General features: G+C 41.0%; 1 protein-coding gene across 1 annotated transcript; it reads left to right on the top strand.

Moving 5' to 3' along the window:
* The first annotated feature begins 1,305 nt into the window (after positions 1–1,305).
* On the top strand, positions 1,306–1,653 carry LOC136841087 (salivary glue protein Sgs-3-like). Its single transcript, XM_067108139.1, has one exon. It carries the CDS (start codon positions 1,306–1,308, stop codon positions 1,651–1,653), a length of 348 nt encoding a protein of 115 aa, XP_066964240.1.
* The last annotated feature ends 18,015 nt before the right edge of the window (positions 1,654–19,668 follow it).

Genomic DNA, 19,668 nt, shown 5'->3' with positions numbered 1-19,668 from the left:
ATAAGAAGGTTCCTCAGCGGCTTCTGTTGTGAAACAGTAATCAGCTACAGATAAGGATATAGGCAGGGCCCCCCAAAATCATTCACACACCATCATCACTCACTCCCACCAATCTCCCTTCTCTCTACTTGCACTCACAGACCTCTTCCTTCTCTTTCACTCTCCTAGCAAGCAGACATGGCATCTTCATACAATAACGCACCCTTCCACACATCCTCACAGCACAGCACCACAACAACCTCATCATCCTCACCACATCTTGCAACCCAGACTTGGCATCACAATCAATGACACAACCTCACCCACATCCCTCACCTCCACAACAGCACAGCATCCTTACCTCACAGCAGCACATCTTCCTCACCATCCTCTCCTCCCCCAACAGACATAGCAGCCAGCTCACGGACACACCTCACCCACAGTTTCACCTCAAAATGTACGACACCCTCATCATGCCACCCCATCATGACTGCCCCAAGACGACGAGCCAGATCCCTTTCCATCTCTCCCACCGCTTACACACAGGACACGCAAAGACGAAGATTGGACGAGAGCTCTGACACTGACACCGACACTGACATTCAATCACAGACAAACGACGGTTTTACACTTGTGACAAAACGGAAAACCCTCAGGAAAGCACGGAAACAGACAAATACAGAAAAAACAACCACAGATACAAAATCACTTAACGAATACCCCCCACTCCAGTTCCCCAAATTCCAGACCCGATCCAAAAGGAGAACCAGGAACATCGTATGCACAGTAGCAGCCTTAGAAAAAGCATCCGGGAATACAGATACAGGCACGACCGAACCACAGAGGACTTTTCACTATCACACCGCAGACGGTAGAAGCAGTTGAGATCCTGAAGCAGGAAGCACAGATTCTGGACCCAGCAGAAAGGACACAGAAGGGCATCATTTGTCGATAGCCAATAACCCTCCCCATTGACCCCATGAGAACCTCACCTATGTTCTGGATTGCGAGGATGCAGGTGTAAGAACAAGCAGGAGAGCCAACACGAAAGAGTTGCTGGCAGTTTCAAGGAAAGAGACCAGAAGAAGTGATCATCCCAATATGGGGAAAATTCCCCACAGAAGCCTATACACCGGAACCTCTAAGATGTTTCAAATGCCAGCAATTTGGACACCACCAAAAGCAATGTGTGGCACAACACGTAGTCTGTGGTGTCTGCAGCTCAAGACACGACACCAACATCTGTATACAGCGACACAACAATAAAGAAAGAACCAAAGCCAAATGCCCCAACTGCGGGCAAGGACACCATGCGTGGTATAAGGGATGCCCAACACGGCTCCAGATAATCTGGAAAATGAAAGGACTACCTCAGACGCAACAACACCAGCAGCAACTACCCCAGCGACAACCACACCAGCAACAACCACCCCACCGACAACCACAACAACAACAACAACTACTACCCCTCCGACAACAACACCAGCAACAACCACTTCTCAGACAACTACACCAGCAACAACCACCCCTACAACAATCATACCGGCCAACAGTTCTCCTCACCAACAATCCCAACAGCAAGCCCCTCCTACAAGACCTCCACAGCAACACACACACAATGCTACAACAGATGCAACAACCCCAACAACAATTGCACCCACCACACCAACCTAAGCAACACGAGACAGCAACCTGAGAAACTCTATCACCACCACCCCCATGAAACAAACGAGACCCCAGACTCAAACATAGACTTACCAAAGGCCTTGCGCGTTGACACACAGACTCCATCCACAAATCACTCCTTTCTCCACCTGTGCCCAGTCACAAAAACACCCTACTTCAAATCCTACTCCTTTCTCCACCATAAACAACCCATCAGAAAAACACCCCTACTTACCCACCCACCCACCCCTATACATTGCCTTCATCCTCTCACTTCCTACCACAGCACCCCAGATCCCTCTCCAAGAAATAGTCACCATCACTCGTGAGAATTTGAGCGAGAGGTAGCCAAGTTAATGGGCAGTTGTGCACAACTCTTCCCAGAAGTGGACTACACAGCAACACTGAGGAACACAGTTGCAGCCCTGTTATAAATCAATGGCTGAACAAAATACAAATAATAGGGTAACCAACACTGCAGGAGCACACTACAAGAACGATCTCAAAATCCTTCAATGGAACATAAACAGTGCCAACACAAATATGCCACCTGCAATCACAAGTGCTATCAGAAGGGCATGATGTCATCTCTGAGACTCTAGTAAGGCTTGGCCAAATTCACATTCAGGGATTATACGGTGTACAAAATTACACACACAAATGAAAACAGAGGGCTAATCACTCTTATCAAAGCAACAATTCCTCTAGACAAACAGAAATAGACTGTGGTCAAGGGATAGAAACTCTAAGTGTCCTTATAAGACTAGCAAATACCTCCCTCATTGTGCACAACATATACAAAGGCCATAACAAAACCTTTGAAGGAGAAAACCTTTTCAGTGCAGCCACAAGCGAAAACACCTTCTTCGCGGGAGATTTTAATGCCCATCACCCGTGTCTACACTCACAGCAACATACAAATGCAGCAGGCAGACACATAAATCTGCTAATGGAAGAATTTCCTGAAGTGAAGCTGCTAAATGACATCAATGAAGCAACCTGCCTCAAGGCGGAAAGGCTGAACTTGAGCTTCATATCCAAAAGTCTACAGGAAAACTGCACATGGAAATTGCACCCAATATTATTGTGATCATTTTGCAACAGAAACTAACATAAGGATACCAAAAATACCTCCACCACCACCTCCTCCAGCAGGTTGGAGACCAGATCTGGCCAACTGGTTAGTATTTGAAAACCATATGACCAGTTGGGCAACACAGTACATACAAGACCCAGCCCAAAACATGAACCAACTGCAAGAGGACTTTGAGAAGAGCCTACACAGTGCAGCAAGCCTTCCATGCCAAAGAGAACCTTTGGTACAAACAAAACCCCCACAAAAGCAGCTGGTACTACAACTCAAGAATAAAAATGAATTCGAGTTAACAGAACAAGGAAGCTCTTCACGGAGACAACCCACAGATAGACTACATTACTGTAGGGATGTCATGAATGTGCAACCCAAACAGCCAGAGAAGTAAAGCGGGAAACCTGGCTGATGTGGTGCTCTGAACGCCCGTCTAACCCCAATAACGAAATATGGTGGTGGTTCAACAAGTATCAGGAAAGACCAGACCACCACAAGCACATCATCCCAACCACAGGCAGAAAGCGAACAGACTTGCGCAACATTTTGCTGACTTAGGACCAAAAGCGGCATCTGCCACCTGCCACAAGGAAGGCAGGTGACATTGAATCCAGGGGAGATGGCTGGTTATCAACACAGCGTGCAATGAGCCTGACGTCACTGACACCCCATTCACAATGAATGAGCTTAACAAAGCCCTCCAAAAAGGAAAAAACACAGCTCCAGAATCAGACATGATCACATACAGCATGCTGAAAAATATGGGCACAGCAGCCAGGAAATTACATCTGCAATCAACAGAACATACACTGAGCAAGTCAGACCACACAATGGAATCAACAAGACACACAACCAATTCCCAAACCCAGGAACCAAACTCCTACAGGCTCATTTCTCTCATCAGCTGCAGAAAAGACTGCAGAGAATGGTACCCAAAGCATGAACTTGTATGGAAAACAAGGACCACTACATCATCGCCTATATGGTTACAAAGAAGGAATAGGCACACAAGAATACTAGCAGATGTAATGTAACAATAAACAACAGAAAGTCAATTGTAGTCTTTCTTGATTTAGAAAAAGCCTACGAACTAGCCAGCGCCACTTGAGTCATCCTTGCTACCTTGGTGGACAAAGAGTTAAAGGGTAACCTGTTAGCATGGTCAAAGGATACATGCAAAACAGACAACAGCCAGAAAGTCACCTTCCAAAGGTGCAAGCTCAGATTTTCTCCAACTTAGAAAATGGAACACCACAGGGAGAATGTAGTCCCTTCCTCTTCAATGTACTAATGGAAAATGTAGCCACAATCACCCCTACCAGAGGGTGGAAATTTTTTCAATATATGCAGGCGATGTGTGCTTAGTGAGCACACACAGGTACCAGATCCTACCAAATATGCAAATGCAATAACACAAATTGAAAATAGCTGTACAGAGCTTGGTCTAGAAATCAATGCAGCAAAAACCAAAAGCAATGGCAATTAAACATGACCTAAGCCCAAATGATACAACTCATGGGTGAACCCATCGAATGGGTAAGAAAACGCATGCCTAGGGCAAATATCCAACAAACATCTCCCCACGCAAAAATAAAAACACTTAAGCAAAAAATCAAATGCAGGCAGCAAAATGCTAGCAGAAGAATCACCTCTCTAAAACAGGAGCAGTATACCATGCCCTCAGAACCTTCACATACAGACAATGGAGTCAGCTGTGGAGTGCAGCACCTGTCCTTACTTGCCTCACAAACACAGAACAAAAAAGCTTCGAGGTAATCCAAAACAATGCCTTAAGACTCATCACAGGTGCACCCATGTGGACTAACTTGTGTGTCTTGAAATGGCTAAACTTACAATCTCTAACACACAGAATAGATCAGAGAAACACATCCATACTGCTAAAAACCTTGAAAGGTAGCAGAAACTGCCCACTCAAGAGAGAAATCAAGAAAAACATTGAGCTTCATGAGGAACTAGACCCCCCCAAGACATATGCTGGCGACCTCCTAGCAGCCTTAAGGAGAGTAGGGATGCAAAATCAAGCAGCCGCAATCAAGGAAGACACGCATGCCAATCGCAGAGTACAGAGAACAAGCACCCTGAGGCCTGAACTGTTCCAAGATAAACTTTGATCCTCCCTGAGCAAAGGCATACTGCTCAACAGCTAAGGCTTGCAGCAGAGAAGGAGCAATCAGGAAAACTGCAGCCACAAATGAATATTTTACAGATGGATCAGTAGATCTCAGCATCCCAGCAGCAGCAGCTGGAGTCACTCAACAACACTCAAGGATGCTGGAGGCTCTCTGACAATGCCTCCACTCTACAAACCAGACTGATTGCCATTGCAAAAGCTCTAGAAGACTCAGCATAGGCAGGAAACACAGCAATTCATACTGACTCAAAGGAGCACTACAAGCTATAACAAAGGAAAAGCAAGGAAAATATCAGACTTCTATCAAGTATATGGGCAATTGCGACCTCCATCAAAACAGGAACAGGGAAATAACATTAAACTGGATTCCGAGCCATGTGGGAATCAAGAAATGAAACAATTCTCTAGCAAAAGAGTGGGTTGCTACACCAACGTCGATATCAAATCAGCCCCTACTCACACAACTGAAAAACAAGGCAGCAGCACATACCAACTACAAGAAGAAAGCAAAGATCAAGAAGAGCTGTTTTGGTGGCTCAAAAACCTTAAATGGTACATAGACACTGTAAACCTAAAACCACAATATAACCAAAAGACATGTCACGGGCCCTAGCAGTCTTAATCCATCGGCTAAGGCTAGGATACCTGTGCATGGCAAGATATTAGACAATCTCAACCATGCAAGTACTGTGAAACAATCCCCCAGAAGAACCCTGGAACACTACCTTCTTGACTGTACAGAAACAAGAACAGCTAAGAACAAGTTATGAAGGTAATGAAAGAACAACTACCCAAATAACAAAGCACATACTGACAAACATCCATGATTTGCAGGCCTCCTATGCTCCTACCCACCTACCAGGTAACTCCTAAAGAATCCATACCTTAAACCACCCACCCTCCTTCCCTATTCTTAAATCAGACTCAACAGGCTCGACGCAGACAACAAATAAAAATCCATACCATTCATCTCTAAATACTGACTTTAGAAATCACCCCTCCCCTATCATTCCATCATCACAATCAACACACAACAAATACACAAAACAAAGACAGACACAAGAATTAGGACTGGACAAGGAAAATGGCTTTGGATCACCACACGAACTAACTATACTAGCTACCTGTGCCTACTCAATTCTTCTTTTTTCCATCTGTTGGCCTCTCCCACTAGCCAACACTCATATATACGTGCTACTTATCCTCATCACAGTGGGTGTAGGGTTCAAAGAGGTTACAACCTTGCCTGTGGCTCTTTCATTTCAAATTTCACCCCCACAAAATCACTTTCATGTATCATAATAAAGTTTTCATTGAACTATCATCTCACAGACTCATCATCAACATATAGTTACGGGCTGCTCTGAAGCAAAAAGGTACGTGCTGGCACAAGGCCAGCTAAATCTAAAACAACAACAATGTACATTTATCTCAGTAAGGAACAACCAATAAACCAGTTAACACCCAGCCAGTATGTCGCTCATACCCCAGTCCTTACACTGGTGACCTTACAAGTGTTTGATAGGACTGGGAGCCTTACGTACAGTCGAAATATCGTAAAATTGCTCGTAAAACGCGGTTACAATTACTGATTTGTATTAGGAAGAGAGAGAGAGAGATTGATTGATTATGGTTATTAAAACTGGCGGCACAACAACAGATAGAAAGGGGGACGGATTGCTGATACAGTTCGCAAAAGAGATGAGGTTTTAAAATGTTTCGACTAAGCCGTAATTCGGTGTTGGTTGATGCAAAGACCGTAATAAAAAGTCAGTGACAAGTGCTGTTGCTGTAAGAGTTTGCTCAGTGTTTGACGAGGCCGGTAGGTTAACGTAGCGTCGAAGTGATCGTAGAATTGTTCGTAAAATGTGGTTATGATTACTGATTTGTGTCGGGATGAGAAAGAGAGTAAGTACGACGTTCAGTAACTACCGAGTTTCATCCTGAACCTGTTAAGTTTATTTGAGCACTCGAAAAAGCACAAGTATCTGTAACAGTGTTTACATTTTATCACAAAATATCTCGCGAATCCCTTTCCAAAGATGTATTATTGATTATTTAGCTCTTTGTGTGCACTCAATTTCTTTATAAGTTTGTTTTGGCAGCCATATTAATACACAGTTTAAGGATAGTTGCACTCTTATGCAGCACAAAATTCGACGTCTTTCACTCTCTTGAATTACTCTAACACTGAATTTTACTATTAAGAGTTGCATGCCAGAGAGAGAGAGACCTTTTGACAGGGCAAGCACCTTTTCCTTTGAACAGCACAAGGGGAGAGAGAGAGAGAGAGAAAGAAAGAGAGAATGGCCTTGCGACAACTTAAGGACTTGCACCTTTGAATAACGCAAGGGGAGAGAGAGAGAGAGAGAGAATGGCATTATGACAACACAAGTACTTACTCTTTTCAACAGCACAAGGAGAGAGAGAGAGAGAGAGAGAGAGAGAGAATGGCATTGTGACAACTTGAGCATATGCTCCTTTGAATAGCACACGGAGAGAGAGAGAGAGTGTGTGTGGCATTGTGGCAGCACAAATATTTACTCTTTTGAATAGCACAAGGAGAGAGAGAGAGAGAGAGAGAGGGAAAGAGTGTGGCATTGTGGCAGCACAAATATTTACTCTTTTGAATAGCGCAAGGAGAGAGAGAGAGAGAGGGAAAGAGTGTGGCATTGTGGCAGCACAAATATTTACTCTTTTGAATAGCACAAGGAGAGAGAGAGAGAGAGAGAGAGAGAGGGAAAGAGTGTGGCATTGTGGCAGCAAAAATATTTACTCTTTTGAATAGCACAAGGGAGAGAGAGAGAGAGAGAGAGAGAGAGAGAGAGAGAGAGAGAGAGAGAGAGAGAGAATGGCATTGTGACAACTTGAGCATATGCTCCTTTGAATAGCACACGGAGAGAGAGAGAGAGAGAGAGAGAGGGAAAGAGTGTGGCATTGTGGCAGCACAAATATTTACTCTTTTGAATAGCACAAGGAGAGAGAGAGAGAGAGAGAGGGAAAGAGTGTGGCATTGTGGCAGCACAAATATTTACTCTTTTGAATAGCACAAGGAGAGAGAGAGAGAGAATGGCATTGTGACAACTTGAGCATTTGCTCCTTTGAACAGCACAAGGAGAGAGAGAGAGAGAGAGAGAGAGAATGGCATTGTGACAACTCAGGCACTTGCTCCTTTGAATAGCAACCTCATCACCCAAATGAAAGAAAAAGCACCTGATTGTCTGGTGACAGTGGAGGGTGATAACTTAGGCCAAGAAGGGGGTGGGGCCTGCAACCTCACCCTCCAAATGAAAGAAAAGGCACCCAGTTGTCTGGTGACTGTAGGGAAAATTAAAGCCCTTCGTTGGGTGAGCGGTAGAGCTTCGGACTGTCACTCGATGGGCCGGAGTTCAATTCCCCCGACCGGCTGACGAAGAGTTAGAGGAATTTATTTCTGGTTATAGAAATTCATTTCTCGCTATAATGTGGTTCGGATTCCACAATAAGCTGTAGGTCCCGTTGCTAAGTAACCAATTGGTTCTTAGCCACGTAAAATAAGTCTAATCCTTCGGGCCAGCCCTCTCTAGGAGAGCTGTTAATCAGCTCAGTGGTCTGGTTAAACTAAGGTATACTTAAGTGACAACTCAAGTACTTGCTCCTGAGCCCTTCTTTGGCTGAGTCGGTTGAGCTTCAGACTGTCACTCGATGGGCCGGAGTTCAATTCCCGCGGCCGGCTGATGAAGAGTTAGAGGAATTTATTTCTAGTAATAGAAATTCATTTCTCGCTATACTGTGGTTCGGATTCCACAATAAGCTGTAGGTCCCGTTGCTAAGTAACCAATTGGTTCTTAGCCACGTAAAATAAGTCTAATCCTTTGGGCCAGCCCTCTCTAGGAGAGCTGTTAATCAGCTCAGTGGTCTGGTTAAACTAAGATATACTTAGTACTTGCTCCTTTGACTAGCATAAGGAGAGAGAGAGAGTGTGTGTGAGGCATTGTGTATTGTGACAATTGAAGCACTTGCTCCTTTGAATAGCAACCTTATCACCCAAATGAAAGAAAAAGCCCCTGATTGTCTGGTGACTGTGGAGGGTCATAACTTAGGCCAAGAAGGGGGTGGGGCCTGCAACCTCACCCACCAAATGAAAGAAAATGCACCTGGTCGTCTGGTGACTGTGGGGAATCATAACTGAGGCCAAGAAAGGGGTGGGCCCTGCAACCTCATCCTCAAAATGAAAGAAAATGCACCTGGTTGTCTGGTGACTGTGGAGGGTCATAACTGAGGCCAAGAAGGGGTGGGGCCTGCAACCTCACCCCTCAAATGAAAGAAAAGGCACCTGGTTGTCTGGTGACTGTAGAGGGTCATACCTGAGGCCAAGAAGGGGTGGGGCCTGCAACCTCACCCCCCAAATGAAAGAAAAGGCACCTGGTTGTCTGGTGACTGTGGAGGGTCATAACTGAGGCCAAGAAGGGGGTGGGGCCTGCAACCTCACCCCCCAAATGAAAGAAAAGGCACCTGGTTGTCTGGTGACCATGGGGGATCATAACTGAAGCCAAGAAGGGGGTGGGGCCTGCAACCTCACCCCCCAAATGAAAGAAAAGGCACCTGGTTGTCTGGTGACTGTGGGGGATCATAACTGAGGCCAAGAAGGGGATGGGGCCTGCAACCTCATCCTCCAAATGAAAGAAAAGGCACCTGGTTGTCTGGTGACTGTGGAGGGTCATAACTGAGGCCAAGAAGGGGGTGGGGCCTGCAACCTCACCCCCAAAATGAAAGAAAAGGCACCCGGTAGTCTGGTGACTGTGGGAGATCATAACTGAGGCCAAGAAGGGGGTGGGGCCTGCAACCTCATCCTCCAAATGAAAGAAAAGGCACCTGGTTGTCTGGTGACTGTGGAGGGTCATAAGCGAGGCCAAGAAGGGGTTGGGGCCTGCAACCTCATCCCCCAAATGAGAGAAGGCACGTGGGTGTCTGGTAACTGTGGAGCGTCATAACCGAGGCGAAGAAGCAGATGGGTCCTTGGTTGCAGGCCCCACCCACTTCTTGGCCTAGGTTATGACCCCCACAGTCACCAGACAACCAGGTGCCTTTTCTTTCATTTGGGGGATGAGGTTGCAGGCCCCACCCCCTTCTTGGCAAGAGTTATGACCCTCCACAGTCACCAGACAACCAGGTGCCCATTCTTTCATTTGGGGGATGAGGTTGCAGGCCCCACCCTCTTCTTGGCCTCGGTTATGACTCTCCACAGTCACCAGACAACTAGGTGCATTTTCTTTCATTTGGGGGATAAGTTTACAGGCACCACCCCCTTCTTGGCCTTTGTTATGACCCTCTACAGTCACCAGACAACCAGGTGCATTTTCTTTTATTTGGGGGATGAGGTTGCAGGCCCCAACCCCTTCTTGGCCTCAGTTATGACCCTCCACAGTCACCAGACAACCAAGTGCCCTTTTTTTCATTTGGGGGATGAGGTTGCAGGCCCCACCCTCTTCTTGGCCTCAGGTATGACCCTCCACAGTCACAAGACAACCAGGTGCATTTTCTTTCATTTGGGGGATGAGGTTGCAGGCCCGACTCCCTTCTTGGCCTCACTTATGACCCTCCACAGTCACCAAACAATCAGGTGTCTTTTCTTTCATTTGGGGGATGAGGTTAGAGGCCCACCCCCTTCTTGGCCTCAGTTATGACCCTCCACAATCACCAGACAACCAGGTGCCTTTTCTTTCATTTGGGGGATGAAGTTGCAGGCCCCATGCCTTCTTGGCCTCAGTTATGACCCCCCACAGTCACCAGACAACCAGGTGCATTTTCTTTCATTTGGGGGATAAGGTTGCAAGCCCTACCACCTTATTGGCCTCAGTAAGGACCCCCCACAGTCACCAGACAACCAGGTGCTTTTCTTTCACTTGGGGGATGAGGTTGCAAAATAAGAACGGTACTGCTAGATTCTTTCAAAAACTGTTGTACATCTGTATTTCTTCTTCTTTTTCTTCATTTAACGTGCTTTTTCCCATTTTTTATATGGGGTAAGCACGATGTCTTCTTTTTTGAAGGACTTTGAATTGGCGTTGGGGTAGACCGTAGCGTTGATCGGCTGCCCTACCTGACATCGCATGTGTACATGCATCGTACCAAATTCCCAGCACCCTTTCTCCCAGCAGCGAGGAGAATTGAGCAGTTAGGTCGACAGTTTGAGACGTGTGAGGTGTCTGTTATGTTTTTAGAAGATGTTAGAGTGGCTTTGTTTGTGTGTGTATTAGTCTGTAACACCCATTTGCTTTCAGCAAACCTATCTGTTGATTACATACACAATCCTGGGGTGTCTACATGGATATCAAAGTGTCCGCCTCTCTGACCGATCGGCTGCGGATTTGAACCCGCACCACAGACCTCTATAAAGTCCGAGGCTGCTGCTCTACCGACCTAGCCATCGAGGCTCTGTACATCCGTATTTCTAAGGTTATTCAATATCATTTCTAGCTCATTTATGTCACAGACCCTTGAAGGAATTTTATAGTTTCCTAGTTTCTTATTTTCAGCATCGTGAACATTTACACGGATTGAACAATCATCGTATATGAACAGAGACACAGGCATACAACTTAATAATGGGGGCTCCAAAATCCTACAAATGAGCAAATATTTCTCTTTTCTTATGATAGTCCAATAAGAAGTGTCAATGAAGTTCAATTTGCTATCAGTTAAATCCTTATGATTACAAAAATTTTTACTCTCCTTCTATACATCGTGAGTTGCAATGCTATCTACCATTGCAGCATGCAAAGCTTTTTCCTCCAGCCTTGCTTTCCTGCATTCTGGAGATTCTCTTACGTTAGAGGCAGATGATAAGCAAGCTGGACAATTAGGCAATAGACGGAACAGCATCATAGCGTAGTCGAGGTTTTGCCAGTCTTACAGTTATGTTTTTGCCAGCCTTTTCATCAAAATGCGAAACCTCCCATATAATATCTTCGGGACGAAAATGTAACTCGCACACCTGCAATCAAATAACCACATTTCAATGCACGTTCCTAACGTTACACGTCTATATCTCATTTGAAAGCTAAAACCTACTTTTTATTCATTCAATTACAGGCAGAAGACTTGTATATATGTATATATATACACACATATATATATATATATATATATATACTATATATATACTGTATATATACAGTATATGTATATCTATGCACATAAACAAATGATCACTCTCACTTACCCTGCTGCTGTTTGTTGGTGTATATCCTTCTTCTCTCTCTTCACCACTAGTACCCACTTCCTTCTAAGGGTTTTGTCTTCAGGAAAGAAAAAAGCACAAACTTAACTGTGTTTATTATAATTACCTCTACAACAAGGTACACAACACTTGCTTGGCATTTTGTCTTATTAAGCAATGCCAACAATGCCCGATATTAAAGTCCTTTTCAGGGAAAAATTTGCGCAGTGACCCTAACCGAGGTAAGTGGACAACTGAGGCTTGAGATGGCCGACATTGATAACCCCATCCTGATGACGTTGGTCACCATTTCTGAGTCATCAAACAGATCTTCTCTTCAGGTGGCCATGGCAATACCCAAGCAGACTGAAGCGAGCATTAGTCCCAGCAGGACAAACCCGATGCCAGTCGCGTAAGTGCATAGATATAGAGAGAGAGATTGGACAGTCACGTGACTGTCGCGTGCAAGTAAGGTGCCATTGCTATGTGTTGATTCTCAGAGATATGGCAGCAGCAGCGATGGCAGCAACTGCACAGACCAGCCGCAACAGAGCCACCTCTGGCAGCCAGTGTTGGGCCATCAACTGAATTACATACAGAAACAAGATCTCAAAAGAAAGGGGATCACATTTCACAAGTAATTGACATATTTGCATTCATGAAAACCTTTATAACTGTGTTGAAACAGCCTCAAGTAAACATGTGTTAGATCACAGTCAACTACACGCCTGCTTTTTTAACTAATAAAATAATGAATGTTGTAATACTTCAAATTCAAATTACATTATAGCTTTAAAAGTAAACTTTACCAAAAAGCTAGTCTACAAGCAAGTTTTACCAACTAGTTAGTCTAGCAGGGTTGATCATCAGATAACCAAGGGTAGCCTACCATAGCCTAACCTTAGCTTAGCAAAGGTAGCTTAACTTGGCATAACCTTCAGGAATGCTGATTTTTCTATCTGTCCCTCTCCACAGACTATGAAATACAGCTCAAGTCTTGGTTAGCTTTGATAGTCTAAGTTGTTCTTACAGGTTAGCCTAACTTAGACTGTGCAATGTAAATAAGTATGTTGAATTACAGATTAGTACGACTGTGACGTTACACAGCTTTATATATGTACCTCCCAGTAATAATTGCACTTGAAGCTGTACAAATAGCTTCTATGTCATGGTTCCAATGCTTTGATCTGGTTCTGTACAATATGTACAGTATACTCTCCCCTAAATCACAGCTGTATGAATATGAATTAATTGAGATTGTAATTACACGTATACTGTAATTAAATAAATAGTTTCTCTTAAAAAATCTGTGAGTAGCCTCGTGGGTTCAAATATGCTTTAAAAATGTTTGTTAATATGTGACGTGTGAGATTCAGGACTAATTTTTGTCAATTTTGTGTTTAAGATTTCCTGACAAGAACAAAGATCAAGACCGCTACCTTACTTGGGTTAAAAACTGCAGAAGGGATAAAGACCCAAACGATGGATCACACATAGGCCTATGCAGCAGCAAGCATTTTCTGCCAAAGTACATTTTCAAACCTCCTGGTATGCATGAGCTCAAGTTTCTGCAACAGATTTTGAAGTCCAGAATATGTTAAGAGGCAACAATTTGGCTACCAAAGTAGATTTAGTCTATTAAGAAGTGACCAGAAGGGGCAAGCCGGCATATACATCAGTATTGGCAACGGCAAGATTTATACATCCCTGCAAATTATAATATTAATTGCATCCCTATTAATAGTATCAGGTACAATAAATTTTAAAATCCTATGAAATGATTGTACAGACTATTAAATATTGGCGGTTAGGTATCAGGCCATTAATAATATGATTATGGATGAAACTTATATGGGATGACAGGGTTGGAGATGACAAGTATTTTAGCATACTGTTGTCAAATTTCACTGCCTGTTAGTTTGACCCATGAATAAAGAACGGTTGTAATTAGTTCTGCCTCTAGAGAGTAAAACTGTAAATTTATGGTGGAAAGAAAGGTACATAAGGTGGGAAAATTGGTCAACTTTATTGCCCAAGTGTATAAAAACTACAGCAGACAGAATTAGTATTTTCATTTCTACAGGTAGTACACATTATCCTTGGCAAATGATGCAAAGATCATTTACCAATCTTTAAAGACTGCTGAGAAAACTGGCCGTCAATGCAGCATGATCATAATGTTGTAACGTCGCCATAACTGCAAAATTTGACTTAACTAGAAAAAAATATACCGGCAAAATTAAATATTTTTATTTCTGCATGCAATGCATACTGTATTTAGTAAATGGTGCATAAATTATTTGACAGTCTTGAAGGACAGCCGAGAAAACATGTTTTATAGAGTACAGGGTTTCCCATCAGATTGCATGAGTTGCACCATTGCTTATTAAGAATCAACACACAGCGATGGCGCCAAGCAGTGCACGTTACAGACTGCTTGGCTATCATACGCTGTCCAATCTCTCTCTCTCTCTCTCTGCATACATGTATGGCCAGCTTGAGGCTTTCTTATGTCGCCCTGTTACTCTCACCAAGTGTGACGTTTCGGAATTTCGTTGAGAAACCACTATTTCTAGAATACATTTTGTTTAAGCAAATCTAACACTGCCTTTAAATATCGAACACTGAAAAACTGATGGCATAGCCAGAATCCTACAGGCACCTACTGCGAAGAATCCTTAGTGACTGACAAAATATCGCATGCGTCCTTTGCATTACAGTAAAACATTTAAAAGGCGAGACTTGTTGATACAACCAGTAACCTGTAGACCTATGGGTCTGCTTAGTACTACGTATTTTTAGTAACGAGCAGGGTCTATTTTACTGCATAAAAGGTGACATATAATATTACTGATGTTCTGACTTCAAAACAGAAATTGCCACTACACTCATTTGACAAAATTATCCTGAAAGTGTAAGACATGTAAAAGAAAACAGATGGCTTTTAGTTTTCTGTAAAAGAAAACTATTGTGACGGCTTTAACTGTCCGGCCACACTTTTTTCTGTCCGCCCTCAGATCTTAAAAACTACTAAGGTTAGAGGGCTACAAATTATGTTGATCATCCACCCTCCAATTATCAAACATACCAAATTGCAGCCTTCTAGCCTCAGTGGTTTTTATTTTATTTAAGGTTAAAGTTAGCCATGGTTATTTCTGGCAACGCAACAACACAGGTCACCACGGCAGACTGAGTTTCATGGGCCGCGGCTCACACAGCATTATACCGTGACCTCCGAAGACATCTATTTTCGGCGGCCTTGATTATACTCTGTACAGTAAAACTCGATTGCGCCGAAGAAAATTCGGCGCATTTTTTAATAACTGATTCATACATATTACATAATGTTTTCTGAAACTAATTAATATATGGAAATGGAATATAAAAATAGAAATAAAATGTAAACGATGTATTTTCTAGCTTAAATTTAGTTGCCACATGATACGTTTTACCATTATCCACTCAGACACGTACATCGGTATGCTGCAAATCCAAACACTGGATATTTTCATTGCGTTAACCTTTGAAAGGTAATCACGTCAAAGAGATCATAATGTGCTATTGAAATGTACGCATTTTCATGCAAGTGAAATGCTATGATCAATAGCCATGTTTATTTTATTTGCTTTTCAGTATATATAGAAATGATATGTTGTATCCAGCTAAAATTTAAACAATTTTGCTAATTTTTTAAAAGATATTCAAGAAGTTTTAAATTCATACATTATTTAATTTTTATCGATGTTGAAACCGTAATGATTGAACAAATAGAATTAAAAAAGTGGGGAGAAAAACGGTCAGTGACAAAAGCAATGGCGGTTTCGCTCCATCCGATTTTAATCCCAGGCCGTCTCCCCTGTGCCAGGTAAGCTCTGATATCTGGTACGCAGCCTTTAGTTTAGGTAGACATGGCAATGCCATAAATAGTCAATAATATCTGGAGGGTTATATTGCACTAAGCAGTTCGATGTTCTTCCACCAGGGCGGCGCTGCAGAGCCTTGCACCCATCATGAAAACACCAGAAACCACGAATACTAGATAAGCCCTTAGTGTGTGTCCTATGATTTTATTTTTTTGCTCATTATCTTTATGAAGGTAGGTTGTATAGCTTCTTATCCTTTAAGAGAAAACAGAATAACATATCACAGCTAGGCCAATCATACTGAAATTTATTTACCCATAATTTTTCTAGTAAGTTTAATATCTAGATAAGCTTTTTGTGTTAACATCTTATATTTTTAGCATATTATTGTGGTGCATAAATGCAATGGACACTTCAGTTTTAAAATTGCAACATCAAAAATCTTATATATACCACATATTATAAAGTAAAAACGATCTTGTCCGTTATTAAAAATGCTTAATAGGGTACTGAATGTGACGAGTCTTGTCTTTTAAATATGTTACTGTGAGCGTATGTCTGGACGACTTAACCAAACAAAAGAAAACAATTTCTATTGCTTTAATCGATGTGATAAATAGCTGTATTTTTTTTTTACGAGAACAGTTCATGGTTTAATCGTCGAACCATATATCTCATAAACTGATAATAATTAGAAACTGTAATTCGGTTGCTTAGGCTAGACCTCTGCCCTGACACTTCATTTGGTAAGATATTAAATCATTTAGACCTCATGTTAATAACAAATTAATTTCGAATAAATGAATCTGTTTTCTGTGTGGTAAAAGTTATCGAATCGTTATGCCAAGGAGAGAAAAAATAGCTATAAAAAAAAGTATACCTTAGTTTTACCAGACCACTGAGCTGATTAACAGCTCTCCTAGGGCTGGCCCGAAGGATTAGACTTATTTTACGTGGCTAAGAACCAATTGGTTACTTAGCAACTGGACCTACAGCTTATTGTGGAATCCGAACCACATTATGACGAGAAATGAATTTCTATCACCAGAAATAAATTCCTCTAGTTCTTCACTGGCCGGTCGGAGACTCGAACGCCAACAGCGTGCTAGCCGAGAGCTCTACTCACCCGCCAATGAAGAACTGGCAGAGATGTAAACAGAATCGTTATATAAAACGTATATTGTCATGTTCATTCGCAGAGCGCGTGAATAGGAATGTCTTTTAGGCCTATGAATAAAAGGAAAAGTAATCAGTGGCCAGATATACAAATTAAACTTTACGGTTATGTGAATAAAACATCCTTATATTGGTAATGTAATGGTAAGTTTTAGTGAATAATACAGTAGAGTGTTTTTAATTTTTATTCATATAGTAAGTCAGTTATAAAGTTCAGCCAAGAGACAGAAGTGAGAGGTTTCTAGAAAATGAAGAAATTAATTATTAAATAATGAAAAACTCTATAAAGCTGTTGCAGTTCATCAGAGGTTTATTTACCTTCATTTTATTTTTGATGAAATCTTTACATACTTTCATCCATCTAAACTTGTTCACTCTACAATGCCCTCAATTCTCTCTAAAAATTTTATAAAAGTACAACTCAATCATTCATTTTTTTTGGTAAACAATAACAATTTTTATAAGGTAACTAATTTGTAATTAAGTTAGTGATTTTATCTTTAGGTCATTCTTGAAAATTTTACTAATACGGGGGTCTAAATAATACATGCCAGGGCTACAGTTAAAATTACAACTGGACGTAAGCTGTATAATAGCAGATTGTAAAAGATTTCATGAAGAGAAATCTTTCGATTTGGCAATCACTGGACTTTCAGACATATTTATCCTGTGAGAGTTTTCTCTTGAATGAATATAGCATTGGATGTTTGCCCAGTTTTGACAGAATACTCATGTTGTTTAATACTACATCTAAATCCTTGCAGCACTGGCTAATATAAAAAATTGTACGTATTAAACAACACAAGTAGTCTGTCAAAACTGGGCAAACATTTAATGCTATATTAATTCATTTAAGTGAAAACTCTCACGGGATAAAATTGAACTGAAAGTTCAGTGATTGCCAGATCGAAAGATTTCTCTTCATGAAATCTTTTAGAATCCGCTATTATTGCAACTTCTAGTTGTAATTTTAACCTTAGTCCTGGCATGTATTATTTGGACCCCTGTATTAGTAAAATGTTCAAGAACAACCTAAAAGATAAAATCACTGACTTAATATTTTCTATGTACTGTATTCATATGTTTAATATATATAATATATATATATATATATATATATATATATATATATATATATATATATATATATATATATATATATATATATATATATATATATATATATATATATATATATATATATATATATATATAGTTTTTAAATGTTCACCTTGCAAAAATTGTTATTGTTTACCAAAAAAAAAAAAAGAATGAGTTGTACTTTTATAGCATTTTTTGGCAGTCAGTCACCTCCTTGTATAATCTTTCAATTGTCCTGTCCCTGTTTCTTAATGGTTGAGCCTAATCCTTTGTAAAACCTCTTAAATATTTAACCCTATTTCGGTAGTTCTACTAATTCTTCAACTGTGATGGATTCCAGGCACATTTTTTCCTTTGTAATCCCCATCTGTCATTTATATGAACTTTCTTTGTAAACTTACTTTTATATTTCTTCGGTCTGCTAAGTTAAGGACTGTAAGTCGAAAGGCCTTGCAGCCATTGTTCTCTTTTCTTCGTGGATTTTGTCTTTAATTATATATTCATCTCGTTCCATATTTCCGTGATTCAGTGATATGTGTGTGTATATGTATAAAATATATATATATATATATATATATATATATATATATATATATATATATATATATGCATATATATATGTGTATATATATACATACATATGTGTGTGTGCATGTGTGTATGAGAGCTACAGATTCAGGAAGGGCCGAATCCTTTATGTACATACAGTATGTCTGGAAACAATACAGGACAAAAAGGTATTTTTTCTGAAATTGAGGATTCTGACCCAAGTGAATCTGTAGCTATCAAGCACACGCACACACACACACACACATACACACACACACATATATATATATATATATATATATATATATATATATATATATATATATATATAGTATAAATATGTGCATATATATACATATATAATCTGTTATTTTTATCCAGATAATCTTGTTGTTTGTCTTGTTACATTAATGCTGTTACTTTTATTGGAATTGTGTGTGTATATAAAAAAAACACGCAGACACACAATAAAATCTGTCACCTTATTGTTATGAACAGGAAATAAGCTCTTGCAAAAATGTTGACGATACATGAATCTGAAATAATATTTAAATGAGATCAAACAAGTTACCAAAGTAACTTTTACACATTTTTGAATCGCACTTTATTTTCGTGGATTTCATTTCCCAACCAGCATTTTGTTTCTGCTGATTCTAACTTGCCATTTTGACCTTATATTTTTTATGCTTTGCTTTCATCGTCTTACTACAGTAACGTCCTAATATCCCACTTCACAGCCAAGCACAAATCCCGTATCAGGATGAAGAGTAATTTCACAGAATGCAAAATAATGTATCACAAAGCGTCAAACTGGTCACGTAGATTTCTTTTCACATTAGGACTAACTTCTTTTGTCAGGGTCAGGCGTGTGATAATTTGATTGTATACAGCAAAT

This window comes from Macrobrachium rosenbergii, chromosome 8 (assembly GCF_040412425.1).
Source record: "Macrobrachium rosenbergii isolate ZJJX-2024 chromosome 8, ASM4041242v1, whole genome shotgun sequence".
Taxonomy (NCBI): Eukaryota; Metazoa; Arthropoda; class Malacostraca; order Decapoda; family Palaemonidae; genus Macrobrachium; species Macrobrachium rosenbergii.
Note: the sequence above shows the minus strand (reverse complement) of the source record. Positions and strands in the feature narration are given on the sequence as shown.

Coding starts and splice junctions, on each gene's coding strand:
- LOC136841087 (XM_067108139.1), top strand. CDS start 1,306: ATGCCCAACACGGCTCCAGATAATCTGGAAAATGAAAGGACTACCTCA.